Genomic DNA, 22,815 nt, shown 5'->3' on the forward strand with positions numbered 1-22,815 from the left:
CAGCCGCAGGCAGGAAGTCATGATGAGCTGGATGTTCAAAAACACCATAGATGGATTATTATTACATATTATATTTATTTTATTTAACTAGGCAAGTAAACAGTCAAGCAGGGGTTTTCCCTCTCGGTTTGAACAGGCCAAATGCTCATGGGTAGCCCCGAGGGCTTTATTCATTATGCTAGATTCTACACTATATTTTATAGTTACAAGGCCACAGTAGCCTACACTATATTTTCAGATTGACTAACTGGGATGGTACATTATTTCTTTACGTTAGGGGATTTCCAATTGGTGGTGGTATCTGGTAAGAGATGTGGTCTGTTTCATACATCGGCCAGAACAACTCAGGTGACTGTGTTAGCAGTTCAGCTGAGGTGAGTACCATCAATTTCATTTTCAAGTAAAAAAAATAAATATGCAAATGTGGCTTTAATCAAAAGCATTTATTTATTAATAATAATCATAGTAATGTCACACAAATTCACAAAGTGTTTAAGACATGTCTGGCTCAGTTTGTTGTGTGTGTGTGTGTGTGTGTGTGTGTGTCTGTGAATTCTCTAAACAGTGCAGTTTAAAATGAATGAAAAGGTATTTTGGAACAGGAAAAATAGAATTCTCATCTTAAAAAGGATTAAAAAGAAGAAATTGTTCATCAGAGAACTGTCAATACTCCAACAGATAACATTTTAAAAATCATTCATTTAATCTAAAGGCCCCTAAAAAGGATGAAAAACAAAATGACGATTTCTCAGATAAAAATTGTAAAAAATGTACAGAAAATGTAGTTTTGTTTTTTTCACACATTACAAAGACAGTATTCCGTTAGTCAATTTTCTACCTCGGCTGTGTATCCTAGCAACTACAGGGGAAGGTGTAAGTTATATTCATTAGAAATATCATTTATATATGTATAGAACCAGAAGAAGCACCAGAGAAAACTTTGTCCTCCTGTGACAAAGTTGTTACAGAGGACTTAGAATCACCATAAAAACTTTCAAACTTGTACAACCCTAATAAAAACAAGGGGAGAACATAGACATCCAATAAATACGAGACACATTTTAAATAAAAAAAGAACAATGTACAATGTAAAATACCCCCCCCCCCCCCCTCCAAAAAAAAAAATAATACATCTGTATATATAAAAAAAAAAACTCAAAACAAAATCAGAGGTACAACACAATTAATTATTACACCAACTGAAATATTATCACGATGAAAAATGGAAACAAATGATTAAAACAAAGACCTGATGCCCTAAAGAGGTGTGACAATTGCCTTCTTTCTCACTCCTAAGGAAATAAACATTATACATTTGTAAAAACACAACATTTACAACACATACAAGAGTCAGAAAGACAAGAACTAAAAAACAAAATTGTCTTTAAAACCCGTATGTTTCGAAGCATTCCAAACCCCCCCCAAAAAATGGGTCTTCTTATTCTTAATGCTTTTAGAAAAATGTCATCTCTATTATTAGTATTTTCCATCTTATTTCTCTTCTAAATACAAGTCACAAGGCCAATGTGGTATATATCTAGGCTGATCTAGTCTTAAAAAAAGGAAAATAAATTATTTTAGAAAACAGCACCCCACAAAAAAATACAAACAGCATGTACACATTTTAGTATTCAAGACGACAATTTGTTTTAAGAAATCCGGAAATAACAAAAATTCATGCCATTGATAACAACCGTCAACTCAGTTAATCGTTTACAATGGTAGCTAGCACCAACTGCCTTTCCGTTTTTTCAAGTCCTCCAGAAACCAGTAAGCTGGTCTTGAGCACCGTAGACAACAAAAGTAAACTGGAGTTTGATTGGCGGTTTGGTTTTGTAAACAGTGATGATGAGTAGTAAACTGGTTTTCGATTGGCTATTTTGATCGGCAGTAGTAGTAAAAAATATCTTAAATAATGAAGGAAAAAAGGTTAAAAGACATTTTAAAAGGTGTGTTTAGTCCTGTCTGGCAGGAGTTTTGGTTATGGCTGCGAGACGTGGAGGATCTTCATCACCGTGAACTGGGCGCTGCAGCCTGGAGAGAGAAGACAGGACAGAACATTAGATATACTAGCCTCAGATTGTCAGGGCAGACTGAGTGAGCGTGCTCGTGTCTTACAAAAAAACTGAAAAAGGTTGTGTGTGCATGTCTCATAATAAGAAATAGTGTGTGTCTGTGTCTCATAAGAAAGATACAAGTACTTGGAAGTATAGCTAGATGGTGCACTGTCCTTCTCTCAGCACATATCAAAGCTGCAGGCTAAAGTTATATCTAGACTTGGTTTCCTCTATCGTAATCGCTCCTCTTTCACCCCAGCTGCCAAACTAACCCTGATTCAGATGACCATCCTACCCATGTTAGATTCCGGAGACGTAATTTATAGATCGGCTGGTAAGGGTGCTCTGGAGGGGCTAGATGTTCTTTACCATTCAGCCATCAGATTTGCCACCAATGCTCCTTATAGGACACATCACTGCACTCTATACTCCTCTGTAAACTGGTCATCTCTGTATACCTAACGCAAAACCCACTGGTTGATGCTTATTTATAAAAACCCTCTTAGGCCTCACTGCCCCCTATCTGAGATATCTACTGCAGCCCTCATCCTCCACATACAACACCCATTCTGCCAGTCACATTCTGTTAAAGGTCCCCAAATTACACACATCACTGGGTCGCTCCTCTTTTCAGTTTGCTGCAGCTAGCGACTGGAACGAGCTGCAACAAACACTCAAACTGGACAGTTTTATCTCAATCTCTTCATTTAAAGACTCAATCATGGACACTCTTACTGACAGTTGTGGCTGCTATGTGTGATGTATTGTTGTCTCTCCCTTCTTGCCCGTTGTGCTGTTGTCTGTGCCCAATAATGTTTGTACCGTGTTTCGTGCGGCTACCATATTGTTGTCATGTTGTGTTGCTACCATGCTGTATTGTCATGTGTTTCTGCCTTGCTATGTTGTTGTCTTAGGTCTCTCTTTATGTAGTGTCTCTTGTGTTTTGTCCTATATTTATATTGTATTTATTTTTGCCTTTTGGTAGGCTGTCATTGTAAATAAGAATTTATTCTTAACTGACTTGCCTAGTTAAATAAAAGGTTCAATAAAAAATATGCGTGTCTCATAAGAAAAAGATTTGTCTCCTCACCAGGTTGAATGTGTCGTAGGTACTCATTAGCTCCTCCATGCGGTACTGCTCCAACACCACTACGTTGTTGGAGAGGCTGGGGTTCCTCTGGCGGGCACAGTCCTCACAGTGGACCACGTAGGTCTTCCTGCTGCCGCTCTCAGACGTCACAAACAGCAGGTCAAACACCTCCACCTGGTGGACAGAATATATACACACACACCCAGTCAGTATACAGGCAGGGATCACTGGGCTATGGGACAGGGCTCGTATTGTAATGCATGGGGATGAATTGAAAGCATGCTGAAGCAATCATGAGGGAAGACAGCGGGTTGAAGTAATGCGGTTTTCAGAAGAGAGACGGGCTCTCTCTGATTGTAAGGTAAGTGTTTGTGTTTTGGGTTCAGTTAGAAGGCGGTTTGGTGCTGGCAGACGGGGGACGGGGGGGGGGGGGGGGGGGGGGACGGGGGTTTGAGGGTTCGTATCGAGAGGGCTGGGTAGATGTATTACTCACGTCACACTCGTTGCAGTAGTAGGCTGGCTCATCCTTCACCCGGCTCTGGTAGGAGATCTTCTTCCCTGCGGTCACCAGCTGGTCTCGCAGAACCTGGATGTGCTTGATGGACTGCAGCAGGCAGTGTCTGAGGGAGGGAGGGAGAGAGGATGAGGTTCGAGCCCTGAATGGAATACCACGGGTATGACAGAAAAGGACTTTTTACTGTTCTAATTACCTTGGTAACCAGTTTATAATAACACTAAAGCAGCTGTGGTATATTGACCACGTACCACTCTTTCTCTGGCCTTACTGCTTAAATAGAGGACCCATCGGCCTGCACTCACTTGATCATCTTGTATGTGTCTGGGTCGGTGACCTTCACGGTGCGGGCCACGTTCCAGGACACGTGGATCATGGGGACGATGGACTTGACCTTCTTCACTTCGTTCCACTCAAACCTCTCCAGGGCCAACTGGTACTGGTAGGCTGCAGAGAGGAACAACGCTAACATTAGTGCCTGACGTTCTGAAAGCGCTTCAACAGTTAGTGACCTTGTATGTTTCTTCAACGGATCTTCAACATCCGTCCCCTACTTGTGCGTTTGGTTGGTGTGGATTTGGACTACGGTCATTAACCTCAAAACTCTCAAGTCAAAATGGCTGACCAAGACAAACAGGTCCATAAAACAACACTTAACCATTAAAGTCAAGCAATGGCTTTAAGGCAATGCGTTTCAGTAGATGGGCGGAGTCAAACATTTGCATCTGTAGCAAGAGTAATGTAGTTCCCTTTATCAGGGAGTTAACGTACAGTTGAGTGGTCCCACGTTCCATGCTATGTTGTTGCACCAGCCCACAGCCTGAACCCAGTGGACGGTCCCTGCGTTGATCCACACCAGGTCTCCTGGTCTCTGAATGAAGCGGTACACGGGGATGTTGGATCGGTACAGGTCCTCCAGAACAGGCCACCAGGAACCGGTCAGGTAGTCTACTCCATGCCTGAAGGAGGGGGGTGATACTGGGGTTAGATCCTCTGAGGTAGTGGGTGATACGTTGGGAGAATGGTACACTTGAGTAGATGAGACACTTGTACTATTTTACATTCTAAGGACTCACGAGCTGAGCTCTAGTTACCTGGAAGGGCGAATTGGACAGATTTCTTCCCCTACATCAAACAGGCTCAAATCAGGAATGGATTATTGTTCCTCATCATCAACACATTCAGTAAGTCACGCTAGTGTATCAACCAATGGCCACACTACTTACTTTTCACAGAAGTCGTTGATGGCCGGCCAGTAGTTTTCATGCACAGAGAACCACTCGCAGTCTCCAGGCCCAATGTTGATGTTCACAGAGCAGAAGTTGTTGTTCTCCTGGTGGCCAGGCGTGCGGCTCCCGGGGACCTTCATGTAGAGCTGGACAGTGTTCATGCCCAGGATGGTGTGACCTACGTGGCTCAGCATGTTGCCGCTGGACGCCACACGCATGAAGGCCGGAAGCTTCTGGAGCTCCTGCAGCTGGGCCTTCCACCTGGGAGGGAGAGAGCGGGAGGACAGGGTTATAAACTGGCCAACAGAACCCAGTCTGAGTGGCAGTAGTAGCATCAACGCTATCATCACTAAGGATCTTATGTACTATCGTGATTTTGCACAATATGGCCTTGCTTAGCAATGGACGTGGCTTATGTAATAAAGATGCAGTACGGAAACCTGACCAGTATGGGTCAGCAAAACCTCAGAGGAAAGTTCTGGAACAAATGGGAAAAGTCCCACATGTTCTATGTGGTAATAAAATGCATCCCTATCTCCAGCTTACCTCTTGGGATCTGACAGATCAATGTTGGTGCCAAACTTGATGATCTTCCCCACTGGTTTCAGCTCGGTACTGGTAGCGTCTTTGCTTGTGGGGTCTTTGTTAGACGTCTCAGAGCTAGTCTCCTTACTCTTCTCTTTGTCTTCCTCATCTTCGTTATCATCATCTTCATCACTCCCCTTCTCCTCCTGAAGACACAAAAGAAGAAGGTAGAGGTAAGTGAAATATAAGAGGTGTGTGTGTACACATGATGTGTGTGTATCATTGCATCCATCCATACCTGGAGGCTCTCCTGGAAGCTGGAGGCCTGGTACTGGGCGTACTTGGCGATGGTGGTGTGTGAGCGGCTGCTCTCGCAGGGCCAGGTCTGCCCCGTGCCGCTGGGGTCCCAGTTCTCATCAGCAGGCTGCTGTACCTGGGTCCTCACCTCCACAGCATGCTCAGAGTTAGCATCCACCAGAGACTTAGTGGAGAACAGACCCAGGTCTGAGGAGAGAGAGAGAAACAGTGGTTTAACATAAACTCAGCAACAAAAGAAACGTCCCTTTTTCATGACCCTGTCTTTCAAAGATAATTCGTAAAAATCCAAATAACTTCACAGATCTTCATTGTAAAGGGTTTAAACACTGTTGTTCAATGAACCATTAACAATTAATGAACATGCACCTGTGGAACGGTCATTAAGACACTAACAGCTTACAGACGGTAGGCAATTAAGGTCACAGTTATGAAAACTTTGGACACTAAAGAGGCCTTTGTACTGACTCTGAAAAACACCAGAAGAAAGATGCCCAGGGTCCCTGCTCATCTGTGTGAACGTGCCTTAGGCATGCTGCAAGGAGGCATGAGGACTGCAGATGTGGCCAGGGCAATAAATGTCAATGTTCGTACTGTGAGACGCTACAGGGAGGCAGGACGGACAGCTGATCGTCCTCGCAGTGGCAGACCACGTGTTACAACACCTGCACAGGATCGGTACAACCGAACATCACACCTGCGGGACAGGTATAGGATGGCAACAACAACTGCCAGAGTTACACCAGGAAAGCACAAAATAGGTTGATAGGCTGGACTGAGGGCTTGTAGGCCTGTTGTAAATGCAGGTCCTCACCAGACATCACCGGCAACAACGGCGCCTGCAGGCACAAACCCACCGTCGCTGGACCAGACAGGACTGGCAAAAAGTGCTCTTCACTGACGAGTCGCGGATTTGTCTCATGAGGGGTGATGATCGGATTCGCATTTATCGTCGAAGCAATGAGTGTTACACCGAGGCCTGTACTCTGGAGTGGGATCGATTTGGAGGTGGAGGGTCCGTCATGGTCTGGGGTCTTGTGTCACAGCATCATCGGACTGAGCTTGTTGTCATTGCAGGCAATCTCAACTCAACTGTGCGTTACAGGGAAGACATCCTCCTCCCTCATGTGGGACTCTTCCTGCAGGCTCAACCTGACATCCAGCATGACAATGCCACCAGCCATACTGCTCTTGCTGTGTGTGATTTCCTGCAAGACATGAATGTCAGTGTTCTGCCATGGCCACCGAAGAGCCCGGATCTCAATCCCATTGAGCAGGTCTGGGACCTGTTGGATCGGAGGGTGAGGGCTAGGGCCATTCCCCCCAGAAATGTCTGGGAACTTGCAGGTGCCTTGGTGGAAGAGTGGGGTAACATCTCACAGCAAGAACGGGCAAATCTAGTGCAGTCCATGAGGAGGAGAGACTTAATGCAGCTGGTGGCCACACCAGACACTGACTTTTGATTTTGACCCCCCCTTTGTTCAGGGACACATTCCATTTCTGTTAGCCACATGCCTGTGGAACTTGTTCAGTTTGTCTCAGTTGTTGAATCTTATGTTCATACAAATATTTACACATGTTAAGTTTGCTGAAAATAAACGCAGTTGACTGTGTGGGATGAAATGGTGTGGCATGATTACTATTTGTAGGTAGGTAGTGCAGTTTGAATGAATAATTTGTGTGGTTACTGTGGTAGATTATGTTGAATAAATGATTGATAACGACGTGAAGTGTGTGTGACGGGATGTGTTAAACTCACTGAGTCGTAGGGATCCAGCCAGTCCTCTGATGACAGTAACAGGGTTCTTGGGGTCTGTACAGAACTGCAGTAGTACTGGGGATAAGGCATCTCTCTTACTCTCCAGCTATAGAGAGGTGGGAGGATAGAACAGTTAGTACAATTATAATAATTCACATCAGGTGCCGTTTTCTACCAACAGAGGGCAGTACAGTACTGGCTCAGTGGAGGAGGGATTGACTTCACTACTTGTATTTGTGTCAGATATTGACATGTTGAATGCATTGAGCTGTCTACTGGCACACAGCTCGGACACCCATGTATACCCCACAAGACATGCCACCAGAGGTCTCTTCACAGTCCTCAAGTCCAGAACAGACTATGGGAGGTGCACAGTACTGCATATAGCCATGACTACATTGAACTCTATTCCACATCAGGTAACTGATGAAAACAGTAGAATCAGATAAAAACAATAATAAACCTGGTGGAACTGGGGAGACTGAAGTGGCACAGACACATGCATACCTACACAATAACATACGCACTATACACACACGTACACCTGGATTTTGTGTTGTAGATATGTGGTAGTAGAGTAGGGGCCTGATGGCACACAATGTGTTGTGAAATCTGTTGTGATTTGTTTTTTAAAATGATTTAACCTTTAGTTAACTAGGCAAGTCAGTTAGGAACACATTCTTATTTACAATGACGGCCTACCCAGGCCAAACCCTCCCCTAACCCGGACGACGCTGGGCCAATTGTGCGCCACCCTATGGGACTCCCGATCACAGCCGGTTGTGATACAGCCCGGGATCCTTAATTTTGCTGGACCCCAGGAAGAGTAACTGGCAGTAGCTAACGAGGATCCATAATAAATACAGGCTTAGAAAATGATTTTCATTTCACACTACACATTATTAGAGAAAGAGACAGAGTGTAATAATATCATGGGAGACGTGGTGTAGAGAAAGATAGATATGTGAGATGTGTGGTGGGGTTATGGTGATCGACAGGGACTTACATAGATGCTTGGTGTGGGAGGGTTGAGTTTCTCCCGTGGGATGGGCTCTGTAGTAAACAGGGGCTTGACAGAGAACGCAGGGAGCAGGTAGGACTCTCTGAACTTCCCCTTCACCCTCGCACCCCTGAGAGAAGAGTTCAATTATTTATTTTTTATAGATAAAACACTGTCACAAACTAGAGCATAAAAGCTGTCTTTTTAGAAATGTTTTTACTAGAATGGACCATCCTTTACTTCCAGTTGGTAAAACCGCCCCACACGCTCTCCCACAACACTCCTGCCTTGTTCACCCCTCCATCCCCCTCTCCTCCTCCATACTCACTTGCAGGCCCGTATGACCTCTGAGGCTGTGTTGTTTATGTTGATCTCCTCCAGCGATGTCCCCTTCTCCTCCACCTCCGAGGCGATGAACGTCTCTCGGTCTCCGCTCTCCACCTTGATCAGCCTGATCTTCAGCTCCTTGGGCGGCCCGTCCGACAGGGCCTTCAGCTCCTTGGGCGGCCCGTCCGACAGGGCCTTCAGCTTCATGAAGTCAGCAGCCGAACCCTGCAGTGTCGATCCAACCTCACTGCCCTGAGAAGAGGACATGACACCAGAACTTTTTTCACTTCTACTATGGGACGCCCATTCTGAGGGTTCGTCTCCGCTAGTGGAACCAGCCTGTTTCCTCCTCTTCCGGTCTCTCTCCATGTCAGCGTGAACGTGGTCGCGGTCCTTCTCCCGGATCTCCTTGCTCTGGAGGTCCGCGTTCCCAAGGATCCGCAGGTGCTCCTTCTCCTTGTGAACTTTGCCCTCCTTGTGCCGTTTGGAACTGGAGTGGGAGGAGGACATCTCCTCTCGTTTCTCTCTGTGCTTTTTCTTCCTCTCTTTCCTGTCCTGGTGTTTCTTGCTGTTGCCGTGTTTCCTCTTCTTCTCAGTCTCTCCGTCCTTCTCTCTGTCTTGTTCCCTCTCTCTCTCAGGCTTGTGGTGCCTGTCCTCGTGTTTCAGCTCAGTCTTGGTCCTGTCTGAGGTGTTGTTGCTGGGGAGGGAATTGGAGTGCCGGGTCAGGGAGACCTCACAGCTCCGTCCCAGCTCGGCTAGAGAAGACTCAGAGATGGTAGTGAGCTTCATCTCTTCTTTCGGCTCCATCTTGATGGATTGTGTGGAGGGATTCAAATGTGACTTTGAGGAATGGATCCTCTTCTCCGTGGCCTCCCTCCCATCTCTCCAGATATCAGGCGCCTCCATCTTGATATTGACCTGTCTCTTGGCCTCCCAGTTGGAGGGTGAGTGTGGGCGGGACTTTCGGGGCGGTGTAAAGCCCGGGTGATTGGTGGAATCGGAGGTGGGGGAGGTGCTATTCTGCTGCTGTTGGATGTCGGGACCCAGAGAGAGGGAGGAGGAGTACTTCAGTCCCCCCAGAGCGGAGGGGGGCGGGCGGCCAAATGGACCTCCTCTGTAGGTGTACTTCTGGTTCTCCAGGGCGGCCGGGGACTTGAAGGTGCTGCTCACCCCCGTCTGGTGGAGGTGGGGTCTCTGGGGCGGGGGAGGGGAACTGGACGGGGTCTCCGACTCCTCTTCCTCATCTTCGTCGTCGCACTCGCTCTTCGCGGGCTCCGGGAGACCGTAGAGTTTAGCCAGGTCACTGTGGCTGTAGTTAGTCCCTGACTGGGGGTTGGGGTTGAGAGGGACGGCTGGCTTGTGGAGCTCCGGAGCGGGTTTCAGGGTGGGACAACCCTCCTCCTCTTCCTCGTTGAGGGAGGAGGTCCGACTGCAGGGGGAGGCCAGGGAGCCCTGTCGGCTCAGCACGGGGGGGCTGGCGTGGAGGTTCGCCCCAACAAAGTCATCCTGCGGTTGCTGCTTGGGCGCCGGAATGAGGTCCGGGGCGCGCAGGTAGCTCTTGTCCGGTGGCACGGTATCAGAGAAGGTGTTGTTTTCTCTAGCTCCGTTTCGGTCGCTGCTATAGAAAGATTCCTCCTCTTTCTTGATGGACTCATCCAGCATGGCCATGATGTTGGCCAGACCGTCCGGGAGTAACGTAGAGAGCTCCGATGGTTCCTCCTCAAACTGGGCGCTGTCCGAGTCTCCGCTGCTGCTGCTGCTGCTGCTGGCGCTGCTACCCAGGCTGCCTAGGCCTCCGCTGGGCATGCGCTTGTGGAGGAGACCCCCTGTGCTGGAGGTGCTGCTGGTGGTTCTGGAGGGGTTGGTCGCGGACGAAAGGCTGTCCCTGGGGAAAGCCTGGAAGAGTTTGGGGGGCTCTCGGAGGGTGATGCTGATGGAGCTGTGGAGGGGACCCGTAGGCCCAATTACTCCTCTGGCCTGCTGACTAGCTTTCTCCTTGGGTTGGGGAGTGTCTTTGGGTGGACGGGGGGTGCCTCGCATGGTGGTGTTATTTAAGGGGTGGTTGGGGTAAGAGGTAACAGCAGAGGGGTTGTTAGGGTAGGAGGGCCCCAACGAGGACCGGGCGTTGTTCCCTGAGGTAACGTTACTACTGTGAGATGATGACTGGGGACTCCCACTCCATTTCTCCCTCTGCCTCTGCTTCTGCTTCTCCCTAGCATACTCCGTCTGGGGGGTGAGAGGGGGCGGCTGCGACCTCTCCAGGGGGGCGGGAGACGGTGGTGCATGGCCTGGGGGACAAGGGGGTGCCCCGGCCCGGCTCAGCCAGGGGTAGGGGGGTGAGGAGGAGGACTGGCTGGGGGGTGGTGGGGGTGGAGGTAGGACAAAGGAGGAGGAGGTGGAGACAGTGGACAGGCGAGGAGGAGGTGGGGCAGAAGAAGTGCTGCCTGACAGGAGTCTCTCCAGACTCTCGATGGCGGACTCCTCTCTCCCCTTACTGCTCCTGCTCATCTCCTCCTTCCTCTCCATCCTCCTATTCCTCTCCTCATCCTCTCTCGCCCACTCTCTCCTTTTCTTCCTCTCCTCTTCCTCCCTCTCTCTCTCCCAGTCCCTCCTCTTCCTTTCCTCCTGCTCTTTTTCCCATTCCTTATTTCTCTTCTCCTCTTCCGCCCTCTCCCACTCCCTCCTCTTCCTCTCCTCCTGCTCTCTCTCCCAATCCCTCCTCTTCCTCACTTCCTGCTCTCTCTCCCAGTCCCTCCTCTTCCTCTCCTCCTGCGCTCTCTCCCAGTCCATTCTCCTCTCCTCGGCCTGCATATGACCCTGCAGCTCAGCATCCAGTTTATCCAGGGCCTCCTCCATGGACTGCGGGGCTGAGGGTGGTGGTGGCTGGGGTCGAGAGTTAAGATACCCCTGGGCTGAGGTGGTGGTAGCCTGGGGGGGCTGGGATGTAGACTGGGCACAGAGTCTGGAGTAAGAGGGATTGGATCCTGGCTGAGGGGCAGAGTTGACCGTGTGGGGTTGGGGGGCAGTCATGGTGCGGTCATGGGGCGAGCTAGTGACCGCCGTCTGCGGGAGGGGGTTGGGGTGAGACCCTCTGCTGGTGATAACGCTCTCCCCTGCCCTCTGGTGTCCTGAGGATGATGACGAAGAGGAAGGAGTGCGATCAGGCTCAGGCCGTCCGTAGTAACCCTTCCCCTGGACAGACTGGTGGTGGTGGCTAGGCTGCTGCTGGGGCCTGGGTGGTGCCCGCTGGGGGTGAGGGTGGCTAGCAGTGCCCACGCGGGCTCCCTGATACCCTGGGTGTAGCATGGGGTGGATAGGCCCCCTTTCTGGGTCCCTCTCCAGCTGAGATGGAACTGAGGTCTGGTGGAGCATTCCCATCGTCTCCCTGCCTCTCCTGCTGCTGCTGGGGGTGTTGTTAGCTGAACACACAGCAGGGGGCGCTGTGGTCACAGTGGAGAGTGCAGGTCCAGTCATACTACTACTGTAGCGGTTGTTATGTGACTGTGAGCAGGGGGGATGGGGGGTGAAGGTGGGGGTGATGACTGGCGTCCTGGTAGGAGGTATGGGGGAGGCCAGAGGGGGGCTGACGTGCTGATGATGCTGGAGGGGTGCAGGACCCCGGGTCTCCCCGACCTGGTTCTGATGCTGCCCCTGAGATACCGGCCCTGCCCTGTAGAGACCTGACTCCTGTAGGGAGAGACACATGCTAGGTTAGTACACTGAAGATACTGCGCAATACAAACAGACACAGGCCGCTTCCCAAATGGCACCCTAATTCCCTACACAGTGCACTACTTTTGATAGGGCCCATTTGGGACGCCAACCCGATTCACTACAATGCAAACTGGATATGCTTTATATTTCCTGTACTCCCTCTTAGCAAAAGTCCATTAACTAAGTCCAATAACTAAGTCCATTAACTAAGTCCATTAACTAAGCCCATTAACTAAGTCCAAAAACTAAGTCCATTAACTAAGCCCATTAACTAAGTCCAATAACTAAGTCCATTAACTAAGCCCATTAACTAAGTCCATTAACTAAGCCCATTAACTAAGTCCAATAACTAAGTCCATTAACTAAGCCCATTAACTAAGTCCAATAACTAAGTCCATTAACTAAGCCCATTAACTAAGTCCATTAACTAAGTCCATTAACTAAGCCCATTAACTAATAAGTCCATTAACTAAGCCCATTAACTAAGCCCATTAACTAAGTCCATTAACTAAGCCCATTAACTAATAAGTCCATTAACTAAGCCCATTAACTAAGCCCATTAACTAAGCCCATTAACTAAGCCCATTAACTAAGTCCATTAACTAAGCCCAATCAATTCCAAACAGAACCCTCCGCTAAATGACAATGAGTAGGTAAAATGGGAGTTGTTCACGGACTCTTCGGGTCTACGTGAAGTGCCCAGTGAGCCCGCTGGGCGTCGATTCAGGATTTTGAAAATAATCAGTGTGAAAAGGCGGAGATCACGCGTTAACAAATGGAGGCTGGGTGCAACATTAGCTCTGCTGGGAAACCAGGACTCACCAGGGGGTGGTTGCTTTGTGGCCTGCCCTGGCCCTGGGGCCTCCACGCTTCATGGTGTGGGGTGGTGGGGTTGTGCTGCGGAGGTACTGCGGTGCTGCAGGCAGGGGCAGGGGGGCGGGGGGCCGTGTGCCCCAGCCCCGCGTGGGGCTGGAAGTGAGGGTGGGTGTTGTAAGGCACGCCGGTGTGGTTTGCTGGTGAGGGTTGGGGGGGCTCCCTACTGTCCCTGTCTCCTCTACTGTCCCCCCTTGCTAGAGCTTGGTGGTGAGGAGGATGAGAGGGGGGATGGTTGTTGATTCCTCGGCCCCCAGTGGTAGGGCCTCTCTGGGGGGTAGGAGGACCTCCCCGGGGCTCCATCCCCATGAGAGGCGGGGCTGGAGCTGGTTGTTTTGGGTACTGGGGGTGGTTATTGTGGGGGGGTTGATTGAGGGCCTGAGGTGGGAACTGGGGCTTGTGGGGTGGGGGGAGGGCTCCGCGCCCCTGGGGGTAGTCTCCCGGGGAGGAGATGCGGGTTGGGGAGATTGGCGAAGGGGCGGAGGGAGGGGGAGGTTTGTAGGTGTAGCCGCCCAGACCCGACTTGGCTGAGTCCTGTTACCAGAGAGAAAGAGAGCGACACGATCAGGTCAGAACTTGTGGGCTAGGAGACCATAGACAAACTATTTGACCACCTAACCTGCATCTCATAAACTGACATGTTACTTTATGTCAAACACAACAAACCAAGTTCCACCAACAACAAATACTATAAAAAAAATCACCTGATAAGCACACCTGATAAGCACACCTGATAAGCACACCTGATAAGCACACCTGATAAGCACATCTGATAAGCACACCTGATAAGCACACCTGATAAGCACACCTGATAAGCACACCTGATAAGCACACCTGATAAGCACACCTGATAAGCACACCTGATAAGCACACCTGATAAGCACATCTGATAAGCACACCTGATAAGCACACCTGATAAGCACACCTGATAAGCACACCTGATAAGCACACCTGATAAGCACACCTGATAAGCACACCTGATAAGCACACCTGATAAGCACACCTGATAAGCACACCTGATAAGCACACCTGATAAGCACATCTGATAAGCACATCTGATAAGCACACCTGATAAGCACACCTGATAAGCACACCTGATAAGCACATCTGATAAGCACATCTGATAAGCACATCTGATAAGCACATCTGATAAGCACACCTGATAAGCACACCTGATAAGCACACCTGATAAGCACATCTGATAAGCACACCTGATAAGCACATCTGATAAGCACATCTGATAAGCACAGTGAATTCTCTTGACGATGTGGTAGTGTTCTTACAGGTCTGATCTGGAACTCTGGAGGCCCGTTCCTGCGTTCGGGCTGGGCCCAGGGGACGTTCCCCTTGTGTATGGGGTTCCAGAAGGCAGGTTTGGGTGGGGGAGGGGGGAGGTGGGCCGGGGGCTGCTGCTGTCCTCCTGGGCCAGAGAACCTCTGGATGCCGGGGTGAGGAATCTGGAGAGGAGTAGAGTAACAATGTAAATACTACAGCAGGTCCCATCAAAACAACATGGTCAAATTACAACAACAAACTAAGTTGAGATATCAAAAGGTCACAAATAATTCTATGCAATCACCTGATGCTACATATGAGAGAGTATAGACTTGGGTTTCTTTATCCTGTATGTGGAAAGTAAAAGTAACTGCATGAGTAAAGTGTTGATTGCAGTGGTTTCAGTCATCCACGTACCTGCTCGGAACTCCTCTTCCTCTTCCTCTTGCTAGGACTGGGGCAGTCCTCATTGGGGCGAGAGGAGGGGTGAAGGGAGGGGGGCGGGGTATGCTGGATGACCGAGTGCTCCCCGAGAGGGGGTGCCGGCCTCTTCAGCTGCCCCCCCAGCATTTTCCCTGGGTAACCCCTCTGCTGCTGCTGTACCTGAGACCACATATCATCACCCAGTGATGCTGGACCCCTGGGAACATGGTGCTCCTGAGGACCCTCATACTGACAGATTGGAGAGAGTGAGGAAAAGTCAGCATTACATCTCCTAACAAGACATCCGCCTTTAATCGTCACTCACTGATAGGCCACTCGTTTATCTACACTCGTCCTGTCGGATCATATCACTGGCCCCTTCTCTCACCTTCAGTAGCTGATTGGGTCTGGAAGGCAGGTGGGTAGGAGGCCTAGTGCTGTATCCACCGCTGTGCAGGCGGGGGGCGTGGTCGCCGGGTAGGGGTACAAGTGAATGAGGAGGGGGGTGGGAGTCATACAGCTGACCCAACTGCTCCCACACCCGGTGGGGGGGAGGAAGGGGGCGTTGCTGGTCCCCTCTCTGTAGGCTAGGTAACATGGCCTGGGACAGCTCCAGCTTTTCCCCGCCACGAACCTGCATGGGCCTGTTGGAAACAGAGAGAGTCAGATTACAGTGACTACATCCTGGAGTTATTAATGTAGTGACAAGGAAAGACAAGGCGGAGACTACAGCTAGCCCAATGGAACATATGCCGGACTCACCCATTATTGAAGAATTTACTGGGATGGTTCAATCCGCCCATGTGACTTGGCGCTAGATGGGGGAGGAGCTGGTGTTGATTGACACCTGGCGAAAACCTGGTAGAGAGAACAAGAATAAGAGTCAGACCAGAACTAAATACTGTGAGACCAGTTAACCTGAGAGAAATATACACCTTAACCTAAAATAACGATTAACACTGAACGTGTGGTCTTAGCTTCAAACTCTCTCACTTCAGGTCTAAGTCAGTTAGTGTAGGTGTAATTAATTGACCAGTAGGTGTGTGTGTGTGTGTGAGGCTTGTTGGTTGCCGTGGAAACCTAACATACCTGGCAGGTTGCACCCAGGTGGCGCGGTTGCCCACGGGAGTCCATGGTACCCGGCTGAGTCCGTCCAGAGAGAAGGAGTCCCGTGTGCCACGCCCGCCAAACTGCTCTACTGCGTGATGCATCCAGCCTGGAGGAGGAAGAGGGCGGGACTCAATATATGGAACACACACACACACACACTGGAGAGATGCACACTCAGCATGTACACAACGTGTGCCCTCTGCGGAGGAATTTTCTTAACACACAATTACTCACATACACTCCCCTCTTTTTCTCACACATGCACAAACACACAGACACACACACACAGTCAACAAACTATAATCCTATAGCATTTGTGGATTGCCCAAAAATGCAAGTGCACGCTTTCTACTCACCACAGTAGCTGTGTCTGTGAAGCCCTCCACTGCAGCACAGAGAAGGCCACACACCAAAGACCAAGGGAAGACTACACACCTGTCTTCAACACCAATACTATACAGCCTGTTAGGCTAGAGAGGGAACGAGAGGAGAGAAATACAGAGGTCTAAGAGAGAACAAGAGGGAGAGAGGAGACAGAGAGAACAAGGAGGGAGAGAAGGGGAGAGAGGTGCAAGTCAATAATTGCCAGTAGGTTTTCCATTATATAGCTCAGCTCTAGAGCAGAACTCACTGCAGACAGAGAGGAGGGGTTGAGACTGAGGAGACAGGACAGAGGAAGGAAGAAGAGGTAGAAAGTCTAGATATGGAACAGTTGGAGAGGAGAGAGCTTACAAACATCTCAGTGACTCAAATACAGTGTGTTGAGTTGGAGGGAGGCAGCAGACATTGTACAGCTCTAACTGTTTATCTGCAGAAATGTGTCAACTTCACAATAGTTTAACAACTATTACACAACAGACAGTAGGTCTAGGTATTACAGTCTAACCAGATTGTCTGTGTGTCGGTATAATTAGCTAGTACACTCTGGTAGTGCTACACTGTGTCCCAGCCCCTAGGGGGCCACGGTAGCTCTGCTGTAGCTGACTGAAGGATTATTAACCGAGCACAGATGGTTATGGGGGAGTTGGTGGACCTATGACAGGGGAGCCCTGAGGTTACTGTAATCCCTACAGGGGGTAGAGACCCACACAGACTAACCAAGGGTATAGGGTGTGTGGCTGTACTGTGTGTTGTGTGTGTGTGTGTGCGCGTGCATAGATCTGTAGAGTATATATATATATATATATATATATATATATATATATATATATATATATATATATATATATCTCTACAGATCTATGCACACACACACACATGAGGTGTGTGTGTGTGTTGGATCCACTAGGTTTTAATCCCATTATTAGAACAGGTGTGATGGAGAGGGACAGGGGGAAGACACAACAGAGGGTCTGAACAGGAAGGAAGGATAGAATACCAAGAAGAGATGGGTGGAAAATAAAAAGTGCTCTTCAAGGAAGGAGGGAGGGAGGGACGGGCTGTGCTGCCTATATCTCACGCCCACACCTTCCCACATGTGGCAGAGAGGCAAACAAAGAAAGTTGGAGAACACAGAAAATAGCCTGGTGTGTGTGTGTGTATATGTATGTATATATATATATATACACACACACGGTGACACACACGGTGACACACATGCAAAAAGTCACATCACCCAGAAAAAGTGATGCTGACACACAGGATCACAACCACTAAGAAACAGAGAAGACTCAGCTAGAAAAGGCCCATGTTGTCCAACACAGAGTTACAGAAGACAGAAGGAGATTCCTGTTAAAAATGGAGACGAGCACACACCTGTGACAGACACACACCCGTGACAGACACACACCCGTGACAGACACACACCCGTGACGATGAGCCAGCAGAAAGCTCCACTCTAGTCAGCGTTGGTTCCTAAATTAGCTCTGCTAGCGTGTGTGGGGCCTCCCTCCCCCTCATCCCTCCCTTATCCCTCCCTCCCTCGCGCCGCCTCGCTATTAAAAGCCTAGGGGGAAGATATTTCAGGCGCTCCGTTTTTAGCTTCCAGGGAGACGGAAATAAAGACAACACCGAGCCACGCTGACACTCCCCCTCTACTCATCTGTGTGTACGCGTGTGTGAGTGGGATAACGACACCCTAGACAGACACACACACACACTAATGCCATGTAAAGAGAGACTAGGAGATCACACACAGCTCAGACTGGTTTACACATTCCCACAGACACATAGAAAGACACACACACAGCTCATTCTGAAAGACTTTTGACATTTTGTTGCATTACATTCTTATTCTAATATGGATTAAATAGTTTTTTCCCCTCAATCTACACACACTAATCCATAATGACAAAGCAAAAATGTTATTTTTTTTAAAGTTTGCAAATGTATAAAAAAAACTGAAATATCACATTTACATAAGTACTCAGACTCTTTACTCAGTACTTTGTTGAATCACTTTTGGCAGCGATCAAAGCCTCAAGTATTTTGGGGTATGACGTTACAAGCTTGGCACACCTGTATTTGGGGAGTTTCTTCTATTTTTCTCTGCAGATCCTCTCAAGCTCTGTCTGGTTGGACGGGGAGCGTTGCTGCACAGTTATTTTCAGGTCTCTACAGACATCTTCGATCGGGTTCAAGTCCGGGCTCTGGCTGGGCCACTCAAGGACATTCAGAGACTTGTCCCGAAGCCACTCCTGCGTTGTCTTGGCTGTATGCTTAGGGTCGTTGTCCTGTTGTAAGGTGAACCTTGCTCTGGAGCAGGTTTTCATCAACGATCTCTCTATACTTTTCTCCGTTCATCTTTCCCTCAATCTCACAGTCCCTGCCGCTGAAAAACATCCCCACAGCATGATGCCACCACCATGCTTCACCGTAGGGATGGTAACAGGTTTCCTCCAGACGTGACACTTGGCATTCAGGCCAAAGAGCTCAATCTTGGTTTCATCAGACCATAGAATCTTGTTTCTCATGGCCAGAGTCTTTTAGGTGCCTTTTGGCAAACTCCAAGCAGGCTGTCATGTGCCTTTTACTGATGCGTGGCTTCCGTCTTGCACCTCTACCATAAAGGCCTGACTGGTGGAGTGCTGCAGAGATGGTTGCCCTTCTGGAAGGTTCTCCCATCTCCACCGAGGAACTCTGTAGCTCTGTCAGAATGACCATCGGGTTCTTGGTCAACTCCCTGACCAAAACCCTTCTCCCCCGATTACTTTGTTTGGCCGGGCGGCCAGCTCTAGGAAGAGTTTTGGGGGTTCCAAACTTCTTCCATTTAAGAATGATGGAGGCCACGGTGTTCTTGGGGACCATCAATGCTGCAGAAATGATTTGGTACCTTTACTCAGATCTGTGCCTCAACACAGTCTCGCAGCTCTATGGACAATTATTTTGACAGGTGGACTCCAATCAAGTTGTAGAAACATCTCAAGGATCATCAATGTAAACAGGATGCACCTGAGCCCAATTTCGAGTCTCATAAAGGGTCTGAATACTTATGTAAATAAGGTATGTTTTTTTACTTTTAATACATTTTTCAAAAGGAAAACATAATTTAATCAATTTTAGAATAAGTCTAACGTCACAAAATGTGGAAAAAGTCAAGGGGTCGGAATACTTTCCGAATGCACTGTATACACAAGCAACACACACACACACAGTTACCTTTCAGAATAGCACCTAATTCAAGATCCTCTGTCTCGTCAAGTCTCAGCTTCTACAGCCAATCATCTCTGGGATCTCTTCAGCCCTGGACCAATCAGAAGAAAGAGTCAGATTTAATATCAAGATCGCAACATCTGTTCACACACAATCCCAATTAGCCAATAGCTGTATGTATCAGACAATAGGGCTGTTCCATGTCATTTCAGAAAGCCATCTCAGATTCTTCTGAAATCCTTTGTTGTTAGAAACAGATGAGATAAGCGTTCCGGAAACTTACTTTTGTTGAAATACAATTTGATCTGAGAAATGAAGCTAATTGATTTGACCCAAATTGGCCATTGTAATGTATACGATTCAATTCATATTCAATAATTATAGTACCTAATATGCGATATGGATCAAACTTTTTTCTAACACTAAGCATGTTTCCATCCACAGTTTTTATGCATATTAGGTATTAACATGGTACATATTAATATCATACCGTATAAAAAAAACAGCTGTGATGAAAACAAATATTGATATAACAACCATCATATGGAAGTAAACTTGGAGTCACGTGATGATATGGTGTGTGGTCCTCCCACTACGACTCGGGGAAACCATGCAGTTTATTAGGCTACAGATGAAATAACTTCTGATGAAAGTGCACGGTGATCTTGATGCTCCTTTCCAATAAATATAGTTTCCTATTCTGGTCTGAAATGGGATGTTAGGTACTATATTTATTGATTATTATATGAATAAATTAAAATAGCCAACTTGGGTGCAATCAATTAGCGTAATTTCTCCGAAATCTAATTCTAAAGAAATATGTTTCCGGAATGCTTATCGTATCGGTTTCTACATACAGAAACTATTTCAGAACAATCTGAGATGGTGGGTGTTGAAATCCTCTTTCTGGTGCTTTATTGGGTGGAATGACCCAATAGCTGTACTCATATTATTACATCAGACAGCGTCGGTAGACTTCTCCAGAACGGATCTGAGAAACCAGACCTGTCCAACACTGCATTTATCAGTCAGAGTCAGGAGACAGACATACTAATATCTAAAGTCCCTGTCTGTCTAACCTCCTCTCTCTGTCTCGCTCTCTCCCACGGTTACTAAGAACATGGAGACATCACCCCTCCTCTCTTCTCCCCTGCTTCGACTCCCTAGTCGACACGGCGGGTGTGTGGAAACCCAGGGAGGGCAGGAGGGGAAAGGGTGAATCAGCAGGGGACCGACAACACAAAGCGAGAGGGGGCTCACAGACACACACACACAATGGTGAGAATAACTGTGTTAGAGGCACAAGGGCTGTTGCTACATAAACAACAGTAGCCTCTCACAGGAAGAGGTCGGCACGTTAAGTCAACTATCACACGTGAAACTGTAGCGCAGCAACAAGAGGGAGGGAGGGAGAGAGAGAACGGGGGGGAAGAGGAGAGAGTAGAGGCACAGAGAGACCGATGAGGGAAAGAGAGAAAAGGAGAGAGGAAAAGGAAACTAACAAACGTGCAGCATGGGGAACTGAACACTGGGGATGGGTGAGAAACAAACGTCGGATAATATTAGGAAGCTAAGACAAGCTTTCTCAGGTTATATAGAGAGACAGACAACTGATTATATCTGTCAGTACGCTGTGTGTGTGTGTGGGTGTGTGTGGCGATACGCTGCATCCGGGGTGTCACAGCACAGGGAACCCCCCCGGTGAGTGAGTCAGCGCCACGCCCAGCGGTCGGTGGAAAGGGCTTACCCCAAACCTAACACTTCACCCCCTTCCCCCTCCCACTGGGACGCCACTTACGGTCAGGTGACCGGGGGTGTTGCTAGTGACAGCGTGACGTCTCAGGGAATTTCTCAGGTGCCGTCATCGGTGGTTAGTGAACCGGTGTTATGGTGAAACATGTAGATAGCCATAAACCCCGACCTGCCTAACACAGGAATCGCCAGAGCACCATACCATGATAAAATTACAGTGGGGCTTATTAGTCACTTTTAGATGCTGCGTTCTCTTGTGGTGTTGCCGATTTCCCCAATTGGGTAAGGGGAATTCCAACTAACTACAATGAAGTTACCACACAGACCGCAGAATCTCACCAGCAGAATTAACATTGCAACTAAGAATATTGTGCAACATAACGAATGTTCGAATTCCCACTGTAGCCCCTGTATGTCACCTGGGTAACAGTGAAACTCTCATGACGACAGACGTTAAAGACCTGTTCCAGTCAACACCTCCGTCACCACGGTTACGGCATCACATACCTGGCTACCACTCTGGTAGAGAGAGGCTAGGGCCATGCCATCATCATCATCATCATGCTAAACGTTCCTAACCATAACTACCAAAACATGACTCAAGACTCACATCTCTAATATACACAGAGTAAACAAAACATTATGAACATCTGCTCTTTGCCTCATAGACTTCACCTGGATTCACCTGGTCAGTCTATGATCACTCATTGGTGTCACTTGTTAAATCCCCTTCAAGTCAGTGTAGATGAAGGGGAGGAGACAGGTTAAAGAAGGATTTTTAAGCCTTGAGACATGGATCGTGTATGTGTGTCATTCAGAGGATGAATGGACAAGACAAAAGATATCAGTGCCTTTGAACGGGATATAGTAGTAGGTGCCAGGCGTACCGGTTTATGTCAAGAACTGCAACGCTGCTGGGTTTTTCACACTCAACATTTTCCTGTGTGTATCAAGAATGGTCCACCACCTAAAGGACATCCAGCCAACTTGACAACTGTGAGAAACATTGGAGTCAATATACTCTTAATGTTTGGTACACTCGGTGTACTCATCTTTGAATAGTAGTGTACTACTATGGCTGACCCTGTAAAACAACACATTTCACTGCACATATTCGGTGTATATGGAAATAAAACTATTTTTGTAAAAAATTAAAAAAGAAGTATACTATGATAAGCCACTAGAAGTCAACTACCACTGTTCCAAAGCTAAATACAAACATTCAGTCAGCATTCAGTCAACATTCAGTCAGCCACCAAAT

The 22,815-nt window shown here is 48.1% G+C and overlaps 1 protein-coding gene across 3 annotated transcripts in view; it reads right to left on the bottom strand.

Moving 5' to 3' along the window:
• Positions 1-424: 424 nt before the first annotated feature.
• The window catches only part of LOC110532943 (lysine-specific demethylase 6B), a 145,525-nt gene continuing 123,134 nt past the window's right edge, over positions 425-22,815 (bottom strand). For all 3 annotated transcript variants that reach the window (XM_036987494.1, XM_036987492.1, XM_036987491.1), the window contains 19 exons: positions 19,809-19,893; positions 16,568-16,716; positions 16,191-16,317; positions 15,864-15,959; positions 15,490-15,745; positions 15,096-15,350; positions 14,687-14,860; positions 13,353-13,937; positions 8,818-12,503; positions 8,496-8,619; positions 7,490-7,595; positions 5,714-5,919; positions 5,437-5,621; positions 4,888-5,151; positions 4,433-4,620; positions 3,967-4,108; positions 3,641-3,767; positions 3,148-3,321; positions 425-2,034 (listed from right to left, as the gene is read on the bottom strand). In XM_036987494.1, the coding sequence (XP_036843389.1) occupies positions 2,011-2,034; positions 3,148-3,321; positions 3,641-3,767; positions 3,967-4,108; positions 4,433-4,620; positions 4,888-5,151; positions 5,437-5,621; positions 5,714-5,919; positions 7,490-7,595; positions 8,496-8,619; positions 8,818-12,503; positions 13,353-13,937; positions 14,687-14,860; positions 15,096-15,350; positions 15,490-15,745; positions 15,864-15,959; positions 16,191-16,312 (6,714 nt within the window). In that variant the 5' untranslated portion in view covers positions 16,313-16,317; positions 16,568-16,716; positions 19,809-19,893 and the 3' untranslated portion in view covers positions 425-2,010. The remainder of the gene's footprint in view (positions 2,035-3,147; positions 3,322-3,640; positions 3,768-3,966; positions 4,109-4,432; positions 4,621-4,887; positions 5,152-5,436; positions 5,622-5,713; positions 5,920-7,489; positions 7,596-8,495; positions 8,620-8,817; positions 12,504-13,352; positions 13,938-14,686; positions 14,861-15,095; positions 15,351-15,489; positions 15,746-15,863; positions 15,960-16,190; positions 16,318-16,567; positions 16,717-19,808; positions 19,894-22,815) is intronic.

Source organism: Oncorhynchus mykiss, chromosome 9 (assembly GCF_013265735.2).
Source record: "Oncorhynchus mykiss isolate Arlee chromosome 9, USDA_OmykA_1.1, whole genome shotgun sequence".
In the NCBI taxonomy this organism is placed as follows: Eukaryota; Metazoa; Chordata; class Actinopteri; order Salmoniformes; family Salmonidae; genus Oncorhynchus; species Oncorhynchus mykiss.